Source organism: Oryx dammah, unplaced genomic scaffold, assembly GCF_014754425.2.
Source record: "Oryx dammah isolate SB20612 unplaced genomic scaffold, SCBI_Odam_1.1 HiC_scaffold_15, whole genome shotgun sequence".
Taxonomy (NCBI): domain Eukaryota; kingdom Metazoa; phylum Chordata; class Mammalia; order Artiodactyla; family Bovidae; genus Oryx; species Oryx dammah.
This window is the reverse complement of record NW_024070199.1, coordinates 44,295,447-44,310,739: the sequence shown is the minus strand read 5'-3', so window position 1 is coordinate 44,310,739 and position 15,293 is coordinate 44,295,447. Positions and strand designations below refer to the sequence as shown.

At 52.5% G+C, this 15,293-nt stretch overlaps 1 protein-coding gene across 1 annotated transcript in view; it reads right to left on the bottom strand.

Annotated features, from left to right (window-relative positions):
* The window catches only part of LRP5 (LDL receptor related protein 5), an 87,519-nt gene that overhangs the window by 29,396 nt on the left and 42,830 nt on the right, over positions 1 to 15,293 (bottom strand). The window contains exons 7-10 of the mRNA XM_040255212.1: positions 11,239 to 11,455; positions 9,207 to 9,496; positions 6,420 to 6,646; positions 5,047 to 5,231 (exon numbers count right to left, since the gene is read on the bottom strand). Coding sequence (XP_040111146.1) covers positions 5,047 to 5,231; positions 6,420 to 6,646; positions 9,207 to 9,496; positions 11,239 to 11,455 — 919 coding nt within the window. The remainder of the gene's footprint in view (positions 1 to 5,046; positions 5,232 to 6,419; positions 6,647 to 9,206; positions 9,497 to 11,238; positions 11,456 to 15,293) is intronic.

Sequence of the window (15,293 nt, the reverse complement as noted above, 5' to 3'; positions counted from 1 at the left end):
TACCCTCCCGCTGCACGAGAGAGCGTTCCCCCAGACGACGCAGATGAGGCTGTGCGCAGCAGCGACTGTGTGTGACAGCCACAATGAGGCTGTGCGCAGCAGCGACTGTGACAGCCACAGCAGGAAGCAACCCAAACAGCAGGATGGGTTTAACAAACATGGTACAATCTTCAGGCCGTGGAAATGACGCAGCGTAACAGAGTCCCAGTCATTAGGCAGAAGCCAGATGCTGAACAGCACACACCGCAGGGCCAGTGATAGAAAGTTCCAGAACGGCACAACTAGAGCATGTAGCCAGACGTCAGTGCAGCAGTGAGCCCTGAGGAGGCCGGTAAGACTGACTAAGGGCCTTTGCGGGGCTGGAAACTTCCTTGCTTTGATCTGCCTGGAAGCCGCCCAGCCTATGTTGATGCCGCTATGGACGTACAAGAATCAGTATGTCAAAGTTCTCCAACGTGACCACTTTTTTGTTCTTTACTGTATTTGTATGTCAGAAAATATTTCATTTTATTTTGGCAACATCATGAGGCTTGCAGAACCTCAGTTCCCTGCATGTCAATAAAATTTTTTTAATTAAACCTTCTGCCTAGCCATCTACCACAGGGATGGGAACCAGGCTCTGGAGTCAGCCTGGGTCCCCCTGCTCCTCCACTGATCACATGACCTCGGGCAATCTGTGTAAGCTCCTTGACCCTCAGTCTCCCCATCTGCAACATGAGTATTCTTCAGAGTGCCCTCACGACTTCTCTGGCGGTCCAGTGGTTAAGACTCTGCATTCCCAATGCAGGGGGCCTGGGTTCAATCCCTGGTCAGGGAACTAGACGTCACAAAGTGCAAGTGAAAGCTGCTCAGTCGTGTCTGACTCTCTGCGACCCCATGGACTATGCTGTCCATGGAATTCTCCAGGCCAGAATACTGGAGTGGGTAGCCTTTCCCTTCTCCAGGGGACTGCCCCAAGCCAGGGACTGAACCCAGGTCTCCCACACTGTGGGCAGATTCTTTACTGTCTGAGCCACCAGGGAAGCCCATGAATACTGGAGTGGGTAGCCTTTCCCTTCTCCAGAGGATCTTCCCGACCCAGGAATCGAACCAGGTCTCCCAAATTGCAGGCAGATTCTTTACCAGTGAGCTACCAGGGAGGCCGCAACTAAAGATCCCTCATGCTGCAACAAAGAGCTGGTGCAATCTAAGGAACTGAAAAACGACAAGAGTGTCCTCATGGGTACCCGCGATACTTAAATGTAATAAATTACGATTAAAAAAATCAGTGAGGTCTGTGATAAATATTCAGTGAGATCATGTAGAATGCATGTAGAATGGTCAAAATGCCAGTACAAAATAAGTGCTGGGTAAAAGTTTTGTGCAACGCAGGAGACCCGGGTTCAGTCCCTGGGTTGGGAAGGCCTCGTGGAGAAGACAGCCGCCTCCCAGTCCAGTATTCCTTTTATTTGTTTACCTGTTTTTGGCTGTGCTGGGCTTTCGCTGCTGCCGGGCTTTTCTCTAGCTGTTTTCTCAGCTTTTCTCTAGCTGCCCAGGCATCTCTAGCAGGGGTGACGCTCTCGTTGCAGTGAGTTTCTCACTGCAGTGACTTTTCTTGCGGCCGAGCACAGGCTCGAGAGTTCAGCAGTTGCGGCCCGTGGGCTCCAGAGCACAGGCTCAACAGTTGTGGTTCATGGGCTTAGTTTTTCCGAGGCATGTGGGATCTTCCCAGACCAGGGTTGGAACCCGTGTCTCCTGCGTTGGCAGGCAGATTCTTTACCATGGAGCCGCCTGGGAAGCCCCCCACTCCAGTATCCTCGCCTGGAGAATTCCAAGGACAGAGGAACCAGGTGGAACTCATTGGAAAAGACCCTGACGCTGGGAAAGACTGAAGGCCAAAGGAGAAGAGGGTGGCAGAGGCTGAGATAGATAGCAACACCTACTCAATGGACATGAATGTGAACAAACCCTGGGAGACAGAAGGAAGGGAAGCCTGGAGTGCTGCAATCCCTGGGGTCACAAAGATTCAGACACAACTCAGCAACTGAACAAGAAGGTATGAGCAGAATAACACTCTAATCCCTATTGTCCAGGGCTTCCCTCATAGATGAGTTGGTAAAGAATCTGCCTGCAATGCAGGAGACCCCAGTTCGATTCCTAGGTAGGAAAGATCCTCTGGAGAAGGGATAGGCTACCCACTCCAGTATTCTTAGGCTTCCCAGGTGGCTCAGCTGGCAAAGAATCCTCCTGCAGTGTGGGGACCTAGGTTCGATCCCTGGCTTGGGAAGATCCCCTGGAGAAGGGAAAGGCTACCCACTCCAGTATTCTGGCCTGGAGAATTCCATGGGCTGTATAGTCCATGTGGGCGCAAAGAGTCGGACACGACTGAGCGACTTTCACCCACTCACTCCCTCTTCTCCAAAGAGGTCCTCATTCTAATCTCCAGGATTTGTGAACATCATGCCTTACATGGCCAGGGGCTTTGCAGGTGTGACTAAATTAAAGATTCTGAACTGCAGAGATGATCCTGGATTATCCCAGGACACCCGGTGTAAACACAAGGGTAGAGAGAACAGGACAGTGAGAGGGGCTGGTCGCTACAGCTGGCTTTGAAGTTGGAGGAAGGGGCCACGAGGCAAGGAGGCAGGCAGCCTCCAGATGGAAAAGGCACTGGGCCCAGGCAGCAGTCCCCGGAAGGGAGGGGGCCAGGCCCACACCTTGCTTGTAGCCCATTGACCCCATCTGGGGATACGGCTGCTCAGGCTAACGCCAGCAGCAGAGGACTTGTCAAATGAACCAGGGTCTGACCACCGGGCAGCCACATGCGGAACACACACACCTGTGGGCAGCTGCTGGGGCTACAGCGGCAACAGGCAGGCTCAGGGCCGATTGGGATGGCTCATGGTGGAAAGGGCACAGAGTGGGGCTGAGCCCCGCGGGAGGGAGAGAGCACGTGTGGGGCCTGGGGACACTCGACCTCGACCCTGGTGTGGGGTCCTAAGTCTTCCCCCGGCAAAGTGTGTGTTGTGCGAATTCCTCACATATGCTCTGTGTGCACGCCGAGTCACTCCATCGTGTCCACCTCTTTGTGACCCCCATGGACTATATAGCCTGCCAGGCTCCTCTGTCTATGGGATTTTTTCCAGGCAAGAATACTGGAGTGGGTTGCCATTTCCTCCTCCAGGGGATCTTCCCAACCCAGGGATCGAAACTGCGTCTCCTGCATTGCAGGCTGATTCTTTACCGCTGAGTCACTGCAAAAGCCCGTATACACATATGCTCTATTTTATGGTAAAAATGATGCCAGTAATGGGAATCTTCCTGGTGGTCCAGGGGCTAAGACTCCACGTTCCCAATGCAGGGGACCAGGGTTCAATCCCTGATCAGGGAACTAGATCCCACATGCCACAGCTAAGAGTTTGCGTGCTGCAACTAAAGATCGAAGGAAGATCCTCCGTGCCACAACTAAGAACCCATACAGCCAAATAAATACTTTTTTAAAAAATGAAGCCCATGAAAACAAATCAGAGACGTGTGGACGTGCTCCTCCGATGTGGGAGCAGGAGGAAGCGGAATGGAAATCATCTATGGCACGATTTGAAATAATGTTTTGAATATGATTTTTTTTAAAAAGGAAATAAGTGAAAAAAAAAAAAAAAAAAACCCAGGCTCACAATCCACACTCAGCTCTTTCACAGAGGCACTCTTCCCACGGGGTACTCCCCTGTTGTTAACCAAGTGCTCTGAACACATCTGTGCTGTTCAGCGGGAAACCTGCCATGGCAGCAAAGAGCCCAGCCGGATGCACCCACTGCCCTCGGCCTGCAGGCTTGGGCGGGTTTCCAGGGCTTTCACTGGCTTTCCTCTGAGTGTGTCATCACTCTGGGGTAATCAGGGAGCTTAATTGTTTCAGGCAACCACAGCTGTGCTGCAACAAGTCTCCCACCTGCCACCAGCCTCTTATAACTCCCTGTGGGGCTGGCGTGGTGGCCTCGAAGACGCAGTCAAGCTTCGCTCCAGGCCCCATGAACCAGGACAGTCAGTGTGCAGGGCGAGTGCAGCCCCATTGCGAGCAGAAACCAGGACACAGAGCTTCTGGCCCTGGCTCTGTTCACACAGTACCTGCGACAAGCGGTTCGGCCCACCAAGGCCTCAGTCTCCTCATCTGTAAAGTGGGCACAACTGTGCCTACCACAGGTGGCAGCAGCAGCGGTAAGGAAGGCAGCCAAATTCTCTCAATTGCACAGGGTAGCTCCACCAACTGGTACCACCCAAGAGAGCCACCCCCCCGCCACCACCAAGAAGTCCAGTCGTGCTCTAGGTTCCAATCATGCCCTCACAGCTAGGTGATATGGAATAAGGGTTTTCCTCTGGCTTTTTATTTATTTATGTGCTTTCAGTTACGCTGGGTCTTTGTTGCTGCCTGTGGGCGTTCTCTAGCTGCCGTGTACGGGGAGTACTCCCTTCCCTTGTTGGGAGCACAAGCTCTAGGGCATGGGCTTCAGGAGTCGTGGTGCAGGAGCTTAGTCACCCAGGGGCTTCGATGTCCCCCGGCATGTGGAATCTTCCCCGACCAGGGACTGAACCTGTGTCCTTGCATTGGCAGGTGGAATCCTAACCACTGGACCACCAGAGAAGTCCTGGGTTTTGTTTTTAATCTAATCCCAGGGTGTTGAGTGGCCCCAGAATGATGCCTGGTACCCAGGAGGAACTCAGGGTCGGATGGAGAGGGAGCATGTGGTCCTGGGGGCTGAGCAGTGCTCGGTGACCTTACACAGGTCCTGTGACCTCCCAGGGCCTCAGTTTCCCCATCACTGAAAACCTATGCTCTGTGGTGTTGGGTCAGATTAGAATCCTGGCCTGGGGTTGGTCTGGACCCGGCTGTCAGCACCAGGGCCTCTACGCAACGTCAGCAGCGGCAGAAAGGGACACCTCTGGTGGCAGGGTGGGTCAGCACTCGGGGCCTGTCCACACCTTGCAAGCCCGAGGGCACAGTGCCTTGGGGGCTTAGGATGGCTGACACCCCACCAGGGGTGCCCCCTCCCGGCAGGACCCACCAGCTCTCACCCAGCATATTGGACGACTCTATCATGTTGGTGTCCAGGTCCGTCCAGTAGAGACGCTGGTCAGCGTAGTCGATGGTGAGGTCGTTGGCCCGGCCCACCTTGTCCACCAGCGCCATGCAGTTGGTCCCATCCATGAAGGCCCGCACGATCCTGGGCTTGCCGCCCCACTCAGTCCAGTAGATGTAGCTGGAAGACACGGGAGCAGGGCAGGTGCAGTCAGCGTGTCCACCCTTGAGTCAGGGCAGGAAGCCTGCCTGCTGCCATCTCCCGGGCCATGCTGAAGAAGCAGGGACGAGGGGAGACCTGGGAGCCCCCCCAACCCACTGTCCCTCCAGGAGCAGCCACGGAACTGGCTCCCGGCTCCTGGGGTTACACAGCAGCCCTCCTGCAAGCTAAGCCCTGATACTCTTGTTCACGTGCACAAACATGGTGGCCATGTGCCAGGACATCCAGGCGGGGACCCCGTGTCAGGGACAAACGCTAAGTAGGCTGGACAGGAGAATGTGGGCCAATCAGGGCGTACAGTCCCTTTCCTCAAAGAAGGAAGAAAACAAGACCCCGAGACAAACAGGCTTTGCAGGGCCGGGATTCGAACTTGGCTCCACCTCCACCAAAGGTCCTCTTTCCTGGCTCTTCAGCAGCAGCTCTGGGGAAGACACCTCCATCTCAGACTTGTGTTTCCTGGTTCTTTCACTAAAATCTGGACTTCTCCCTTTGCTTGCAGAAATCTTCCTTCCCTAACAGCACGCAGCAGGCAGGGTTTGGGGTGCTCCCAACACATCACTGACGCTTTATGGGGTGAGCACTGCAGGCAGAGGAAGACGCTGCCCAGCCCTCTGGCCCCAGGACAGGGCCCCCAGGCTGCTTGACAGATCAAAGCATGTGCCTCGCAAGGGAGGTTTTAATCTGCAGCCAAGCGGCTGCACGAGGCCAGGAGGAGAAGCTCCGGACAGCGGTCTGGATAGGACTTCTTGGCCCACTGACATGACCTTCAGTGACCTTCAGTCACTGAGCTTCTCTGAGCCTCAGTTTCTGCATCCGTGAAATCAGGTACAAAGACACCCTCCCTGGCAAGGCCCCTGAGCGCTCTGACGAGAGACTCCCCTGAGAGGGCCCGGGTGGTGCCTGGTACGGGGGCCTCCCTTCCTTCCTGCTTCTGCTCTGGGCCTCAGTGTCCCAACTGTGAAATGAACCAGATGACCCCCCAAGAATCCTGCTGGTCCCAGCCACCTCCAAGCTCACAGCAGTCATTACTACTCTCAACTGCGGCGCTGACGGGCAGTGGCCAGCCGTGTGCCTCGGGGCATCACTGCACTGGCTGGTGTGGAGAGGTGGTGGGGGCATGGCCGCACGGGCTGGCAAAGCGGCCCTTACCCTTTGGTGGGGTCCAGGGCCAGCGACCGCGGGTTGTCTAGATCCCTCCACACGAGGACCTGCCGGAACTGCCCGTCCAGGCGGGCCACTTCGATCCTATTGGTCCCAGTGTCTGCCCAGTAGAGGTTCTTGCCCATCCAGTCGACAGCCATGCCTTCTGGGTAGTCGAGGCCAAACTCGATCACGTGCTCCACGGAGCTCCCGTTCATGAAGGCCCGGCTGATGGTCTGGGAGCGGGGAGGAGGAGAGGCCACCCGTTAGGAATCAGGGTTTCGGCAGGCGTCTCACCAGGCGATGCTGGAGCGACTGCTGACCATAACCACTATCAGCAACTGACCAGCCACTGACGAGGGGCCAGATCACAACATTTGAGTTTCTATTCTTTTTATTTCTTCTATCTATTCCCCCTCAACATTTGAGTTTTTAAAGGAATTTTTAAAATACAACCTTTTTAAAAGAAACAATTTGGCAATATATATATAGGATACATACTTTTTAAACTATGTAAACATATTATATAATAGTACATAATTATAAAATAATATATCATTATATAAGTTATATTATATATACATGTCTCAGGACCCTTCAAAATAGTTACATCCTAAAAAAGAAATCGTTGGATCTTTTACCCAGTAATCTTCCTCTTGAAATGTTATTCAAAGGAAAGAAAATACAAAGAGACTTTATACACAGAGATATCTGTTACTGTGGTATGGTTTAGAGTTGGGAAAAAAACTGGAAGGCCATTTAAAATAAGGCAATGATTAAGAAATATATGCACAGTAGAATAATTTACACATTTAAAGAACTATGTGAAAGAGTTTGTAATAGCTTGACAAAATATGTTATAATGTGACCAAAAAAAAAAACACAGGATACAGAATTCTATGTAGCATATGACTGATTATGAGAAACACTAACATAGGGAAAAAATCCAAGGAAATACACTAAAATGACATCAGCAGCTGACTTGAAATGATGGAGATGTGGATGTTTTATTTTTTTCTTTATATTTTTCTGTATATTTTTCTCTCTTTCTACAGTGAACCCTATGACTTTTAAAATCAGAAAAAAACCTTACGAACCACGTAATACCAATGGTAGAATACAAGGTAGATGATTACACCGTTTCAGTTGTCCCGTGCTTTAGAACAGGGGTTAGAGGATGTTTCTGGTATCACAGGGTCCATGGATTTGCCACTGCATAGTGGCTTCCCAGGTGGCGCTACTGGTAAAGAACCCGCCTGCCAACGCAGGAGACACAAGAGATGCAGGTTCGCCCTTGGGTCGGGAAGATCCCCTGGAGGAGGGCACGGCAACCCACTCCAGTATTCTTGCCTGGAGAATCCCATGGACAGAGGAGCCTGGTGGGCTACAGTCCATGGGGTCGCAAAGAGTCAGACACAACTGAACCAAATCAACACGCAGCCACAGTGGCAGAAAGCAGGTGCGGACGATCTACAGGCAAATGGGCACCACTGTTCCAATAAAACTTTACTGACAAAATGAGGAGGCTGGCCCAAGGACCAGTTTACCAAACTCTACTTGAGAAGATAAAGGAGGCTCTCCTGTATTTATCCAGGATATTTACATTAGCACCCAGAACAAAGAAAGCTTGTTAAGTAAGTGGGCCCTTGTGAGGGAGTGAGTGGGGTGAACCAAAAGACACATGGATATATAATCACTCTAGAAATAGCCACCTGTGTGTCCACTGGATCTGCTCATTGTAATCATTCACGCTTAGGTATTAACATGGGTTCACTAGTGTTCTACTGGTTTGAATCAAGCCATAATAAATTTTTTTTTTAATTTTTTTTTTAATTTTTAAAACTTTATTTTTAGCTGTACCCTGCAGCTTGTGGGATCTCAGTTCCCCAACCCAGGGATAGAAACTGTGCCCCCTGCAGTGGAGGCAGAGTCCTAACCACTGGACCACCAACGAACTCCCTATAGTTGTTTTAATTTTTTATACTCAGCCATAAAAAAAGAATGAAATTTCACCATCTGTAATAACATGCACAGACTTGGAGGGTACTATGCTTTGTCATAAGTCAGACAGAGAAAAACAAATACTGTAGCGTATCACTTATCCGGGAATCTAAAAATTGTAACAAACTAGTGACTATAACAAAAAAGCAGCAGACTCTCAGATACAGTGGATACCAGTGGGGAGAGGAAGAGGGGGCAACGTCAGGGTAGGAGAGTAAAAGGTATGAACTATCAGGTGTAAAATAAGCTACATGGATACACTGGGCCACACGGGGCATACAGCCAATAATTTCAGTAGCGATACATGGAGTATAAGCTTTCAAAATGGTCAATCACTATACCGTGCTGTCGCTGCTGACACTGTACAGCAACTAAACTTCAATTAAAAAAACAAAACAAAACTATTGGGACTCCCTGTTGGTCTAGGGGCTAAGACTCCACACTCCCAATGCAGGGGGCCTGGGTTCAACCCCTGGTCGGGGAGCTAGATCCCACGCGCTGAAACCAAAGATCCCGCTTGCACAATGAAGTCCTGGCCCAGCCAGAGAAATAAATCATTAAAAAAAATACATTAAGGGACTTCCCAGGGGTCCAGGGGTTAACACTCTGCCCCCAACGCAGGGGGATCATGCATCGTGCCCTCTCATGACTGGACAGCTAAGATCATACACGGTATGGCCCCCAAAAAACAAAACCGATTAAAAAAAAGAAAGCCTTCTTTAAGCCTCTGAGGCGATACCATCACCGGCAGGTATTCACAGGAGAGGTGAACAGCAGGACACTCCACCGCCATACCTTCAGGCTGACGTCGGTCCAGTAGATGTGATTGTTGGACACGTCGAAGTCCAGGGCAGACGCCTCCTTGACGCCCGTGAGCGGGATGGCCACGTCGTTGTTGTTGGTGTCCAGGGAGATCCGGTGGATGGCAGCCCTGCTGGTGAACACCAGGAAGGCCTCGGGCACGATGCAGGTCTTCATGTCGCTCAGCAGCTCCAGGCCGATGGGGCAGCCGCACTTGGTGGCGCGGGGCGTGAAGAAGCACAGGTGGCTGCACCCCCCGTTCCTGTCCGCACACGGGTTGGTTCCTGGATGGAAAGACACAGATTCTAGGCCCCAGTGGCCCTGCAATGCGGGGGCAGTGGCTCCCCGGTTGTATGTGGCTTCATTTTCCCCAGACACCACTAGGGGACAGCAGGTAGGGTTGGTGGAAACCCAGGGCCCCCCCTCCCCGGCTCAGGGACAGGACCGAGCAAGGTTCTGGGCCCCAGGCCTCCCTGCACACTTGAACGCCCCCCTCCTCAAGGCCGCCTGGGGACACCTCGCCCTCTGCTCCCCCTTGCCCACTGGGCCTGGCCTCCCTGCCTGCTGACCAACCAGACTGCAGCCCAAATCACCACCCGGATGGTTCCTCCTCCGAGTCCCCGACATTCTCAGCGCCCTTGAAATCTCAGATTCACCCAGCGCGGCCCAAGGCGCCTTTTTCTTATTCCAGCAGACGGTAGTCAGCATACATTTTATTTTGGGCCAGCCTGCTAGACTCACTCTGCCGCAGTGCTGTTAAAATTGGCTTTAATTTCGTGTTAAATATTTCAGCTAAAAAAAGAAATCCTCTCTGCCATCTTTCTCAGTAAATCCCGATGAGAGAGAGAGAGGTGGGAAGGGACCCAATTTCTCAACTTTAAATCACACCCCATGGAGGCATCACATTTCTTATCTCTGAGGCTTTATTCTTTGCTTTTCAAACGCCCATTCACTGGTGGGCCTCGCGCTCTGCCGTAGATAAGGAGCATGCTTGCCAAGGCGGCTGGTAAACCAAGTGTGTTGATTCCATCATCTGGTCTCAGGAGGGCGGGCTGAGACCAAAGGCCTCTCCTGGAGACAGGGGGCACCGTCCCCGCCCCACCCCCCAGGTGCCCCTAGGCCGCACTTCCAGGCCCATGCTCAGCTGTCCCTTCTGCCAGGCAGACCCTGCCCCCTACCTGCTCCCCAAATTCCACACTCAAATGCCCTCCCTTGCATTTTAAAGCCAGGCATCACTTTCACATCTCAGCTCTACTCACCAGCCTGGCAGCAGAGCTCACCCACTGGACCAGAAGCAACTTGAGGGCAAGCCCTGGGGCCTCTCTGGTCAGTCCCCCGTCCCTCCCTCCAGCGAAGGTTAGCTGAGTGTCTCTGATGAGAAGGTGTAGGACTAGGCACTGGGACCCCAGGTGGGGACAGAGTCCCTGTCCCCACAGAGCCCACTGTCCCCTCCCCGCTTCTGTCTCCCCAGCACAGCTGGACACTGCTGTCCCCAGTGTAGCTTGTGGACTTGCACTGGGAATCCTAGTCATAAAGAGACAAGTCATTGTGTTAAGGGAACTTTCTGCAGATCCCAGCTTTTAGATAAACGGTGTGCATTTTAGGGTCCAGCCTGTCACACCGGACAACGGTCTCAGCCCAGCCCAGCAATGAGGTCGGAGGAGCCCCAGGTGTGAGTCCTGAGCTTGGCCACCCATTTGTATGCCCCAGTACGAATGGGGCCATCTTGTCATTAGTGTAGAGGGCTGTACTAAGACGCTTAGCCAGCGCCTGGCACACAGTAGACGAGTGTTAGCCACTGTGAGAGCAATTACTGCCAGCTGTGCCCACTCACTGTGTCCGGTCCATATCCCACGCCATGTCCTGGTATTCTCACCATCTCCTGCCCTGTCCAGCCCCAGAGCAGGTGCCCCAGCCCGGTACGTACACACCCAGCTTAAGCCTCCAGCTCAGCTGCCTGTGGACCAAAGGGGAGCCACCAGCCTGTGGCAGGGCTGGCCCCCGGGTGGAAGCTGACCAGACTCACCGACGACCTTGGCCACGTTCGCAGCCTTGAGCCCCATCAGGTCGGGCAGCTGGTCGATGATGACGTCCCTGCTGGCCTTGACCTTGTGCACACGCTCGATGCTACGCCGCTGCCAGTCGGTCCAGTAGATGAAGTCCCCCAGCAGCGTGAACCCGAAAATGTGCGGGAGCTTGTCCTCCAGGAGCGTCCGCCGCTTGGTCCCATCGACATTGATCACCTGCAGCATGGCAGACACGGGGCTGAGCCAGCCTCGGGCCTGAGGGGCCTGGAACGGGATGGGCCCCAGCAGCATCTGGCCAGGCCGGGCACCATGGCTCACAGCGGCAGCTGGATGAATGACATCTCCAGTGATGGTGCCATTCAGGGGCTCTTCCCTACTGCCTCCCCGACCTGGGTGTGCATGCTGTGCTGAGAAAGGCAGGCAAGGCAAACAGGTATCCTCTGCCTCGCCATCGCTGATCGACTGGCCACGGCTGCCTGGAGTACCAAGGTGCACGGTCTCTGACCGGGGATAGGCTCATTGATTAGCAATGTCTGCCCAGACGCAGCATGAGGAGGCACTGATCACCACCCCTGACACAGAGCCCAGTTTCAAAAGGCTGGAGCATGAACGCACTAACCCAGACAAGGCCTCCCACTTGCCTGTGGACTAATGTCTTGCTCGGTCAGGACCAGGTGAACTCTGAGGACACTTTTGCTTCTAAGTCTGAGCTCAGAGCTCTAAGATGATATGCAACCCCAGACATACTCGTTGTTGAGTCGCTAAGTCCTACCCAACTCTTTTGTGACCCCACGGACTATAGCCCACCAGGCTCCTCTGACCACGGGATTTCCCAGGCACAACACTGGAGAGGGTTGCCATTTCCTACTCCATGGGATCTTCCAAACCCCAGGATCAAACCTGCACCTCCCGCGCTGGCAGGTGGCTTCTTTACTGCTCAGCCACCAGGAAAGCCCTCGCAGATACACGCTGGTGGCCGCTGACTCTGAGATGCAAAAGCTAAATCTTCTTGAAGAGTCGGTGCTGATTAAAAGCATCAACCACAAAAGCCACAGATGAGAAAAGTACTGTCAAACGTAAGACCGCCTTAACCAACCGAAACACACAGACAGGGTAAGACGTGCTTGTGATGACAGACGAGCCAACAGAAGCGGATGTGCAAAAGACGACGAAAGCGCAGCATCCGAACTCTGGGCTCTCAGGCCAGGATCAAAGAGACACGATGAATTAAAGGCAAGTCTCAACAGGCCTCCTGCAGCCAGACTATATTTCCAGCTCATCAGAGAGGATCCAAGCCTTCTGTTGCGCAGGTGGCACACATGTAAGACAGATCTGGTGTGTGTTGAACAGAAGAGACTCTGGTCCTTTGTTGTTGGACAGCACAGGACAAAACTCAAAACTGCTGGGTCAAACGGTGGGGGGTGGAGCAGGCAGCTCTGGACCCTGCAGCTGGGGACCCCACCCCTGCTCTGTCCACAGCCGAGTCTCTGCACCCCATGGACCTCAGTCTATCCACCTGTAACTAAGGGGAGCAGCTAAGTTACCCTGGGAACTTAACCAAACTGTGGCTAGGCCCCAACCAGGGGCAATTACATCAGAACTGGAAGGCCAGGTACAGGCCCCCAAGGGGCACAATGAGCCGCCCAGGTGAGGGACCATCTCCTGTGTCACGAGCTGGCTTGCAGACCTCGGGCAGCAGGATTTCTGGGTAGAGCTCTGGCCTCCGCTCCTGGCTCGCGGGTTAGCCGCAGGGGTAGGGCATTGGGTGCAGGAACACTCCAAGCTGGTCTAGGGTGCTGGTTCTGGTTTTGGCCCCACAACACGAAGGCACGTAAAGATGGTGAACACACGCTGTACACAGCGCTTGGACCTGGGAAGGGGTCTCGCCTGAGGAAGTGCACAGCAAGAGGAAGAGCGTCTCCAAGAACACACGGCCCATCTCACACAAACACACAGGCAACACGCCTGCTCCTTCTCTGACACTGAATACCCAGGGCTAGGCAGGGGCTGTGGATACAGATCAGTACAACAAAAACAATCCACGTCTGGAAAGTAAAGACTCTGCCTGCTATACACCGAAAGGTCAGCAGTATCTCTTTAGAGACTTTTCTCGTCCTTCTCTAGGTCCACATTTTCTTCATTTCCTTTAATAACTCCATTCCAGACATAAGTAAGAGCACGTTGTACTGACTGATGTGAGGAAGTACATTTTCCCAGCTTAGGAATGATGAACATGAGCCCACAGAAGACTCAGGACGATTGAGGGGGCGGACGCTGCCCAGAAGCACCTCCTTGTTTCTACCTGTCCCCACCCCTCGCCATCTCAGTTTTCCAGAACAAAGTGGGGGAGGCTGTGAGCTGCTTCCCGGGGCCAGGCTGGTGGCTCCCACCACAAGCACAGACCCACGGCTCTGGGCTGGCAGGGCACCCCTCTGCCTCGGAAGCCCTCCCCGCTTCCTCTTTGCACAATTACAGACCCCATGAAACACCCAGCAAGCCCTCCAACTTGGAAGAACATCAGTACTCTAACACTCAAGAAAATCAATGATCCCACGGCAGCCTTTTTCACAGCAGCTTTCAGCACACCTTGACCAAACCCAACACATCTGTTAAAGTAACTCTGCTGGGCCAGGCCTTTCCCAAATCCTGGAGCAGACGAGTGCGGCCTGTCTACAGGGAGACACGTGTCAGCCCCCCAGGCTCCCTCTGGGCCCAACTCGGGGACCCCCACCTTCCCTGGGCCCTCTAATGGAGGGCGAGGAGACAGACACAGGAACCCATCCATCAGCCTCCAGGGTGGGCAACGTATCAGAACAGAATCCAGAAAGAACAGATCTGAACCTGGGAGATCGACAACATGGGGGCCAGGAGAGAGCATGGGAGGCAGACGGCCCAGGAGAGGGGCTACCAAGCAGTTTCTGAAAAGGAGCGTAAATATTTCCAGCTTTGAGGCCATAAGGTTATTGTCACAGAAAAACAGCCATGGAGGGAGCCTAAAATAAGTGTGAGTGTGTCCCAATATCTCAGATATGCAGATGACACCACCCTTATGGCAGAAAGCGAAGAACTAAAGAGCCCCTTGTTGAAAGTGAAAGAGGAGAGTGAAAAAGCTGGCTTAAAACTCAACATTCAGAAAACTCAGATCATGGCATCTGGTCCCCTCACTTCATGGCAAATAGAAAGGGAGACAATGGAAACAGTGAGAGACTTTATTTTGGGGGGCCCCAAAATCACTGCAGATGGTGACTGCAGCCATGAAATTAAAAGACGCTTGCTCCTTGAAAGAAAAGTTATGACTAACCTAGGCAGTGTATTAAAAAGCAGAGACAACCCTTGGCAGATTCATGTTGATGTATGGCAAAACCAATACAATATCGTAAAGTAATTAACCTCCAATTAAAATAAATAAATTTATATTTTTTAAAAAAGCAGATGCATTACTTTGCCAACAAAGGTCTGTCTAGTGAAAGCTTTGGTTTTTCCAGTAGTCATGTGTGGATGTGAAAGTTGGACTATGAAGACAGCTGAGTGCCGAAGAATTGATGCTTTTGAACTGTGGTGTTGGAGAAGACTCTTGAGAGTCCCTTGGACTGCAAGGAGATCCAACCAGTCCATCCTAAAGGAAATCAGTCCTGAATATTCATTGGAAGGACTGATGATGAAGCTGAAGCTTCAACACTTTGGCCATCTCATGTGAAGAACTGAATCATTGGAAAAAACTCTGATGCTAGGAAAGACTGAAGGCAGGAGGAGAAGGGGACGACAGAGGATGAGATGGTTGGATGGCATCACCAACTCAATGGACATGAGTTTGAGTAAGCTCCGGGACAGGGAAGCCTGGCATGCTGTAGTCCACGGGGTTGCAAAGAGTCGGACTCAACTAAGCGGCTGAACAGAATGGAACATGTCCCAATAACACTTCATTTGTGCAAAAAAACAAAAGAATTGGGATTTCATATAAATTTCACATGCCATGAGATACTACTCCTTTGATTGTTTTCATTTAAAAGTGTAAGAAATTCCTTGATGCTCCTGTGGTTAGGACTCGGAACTT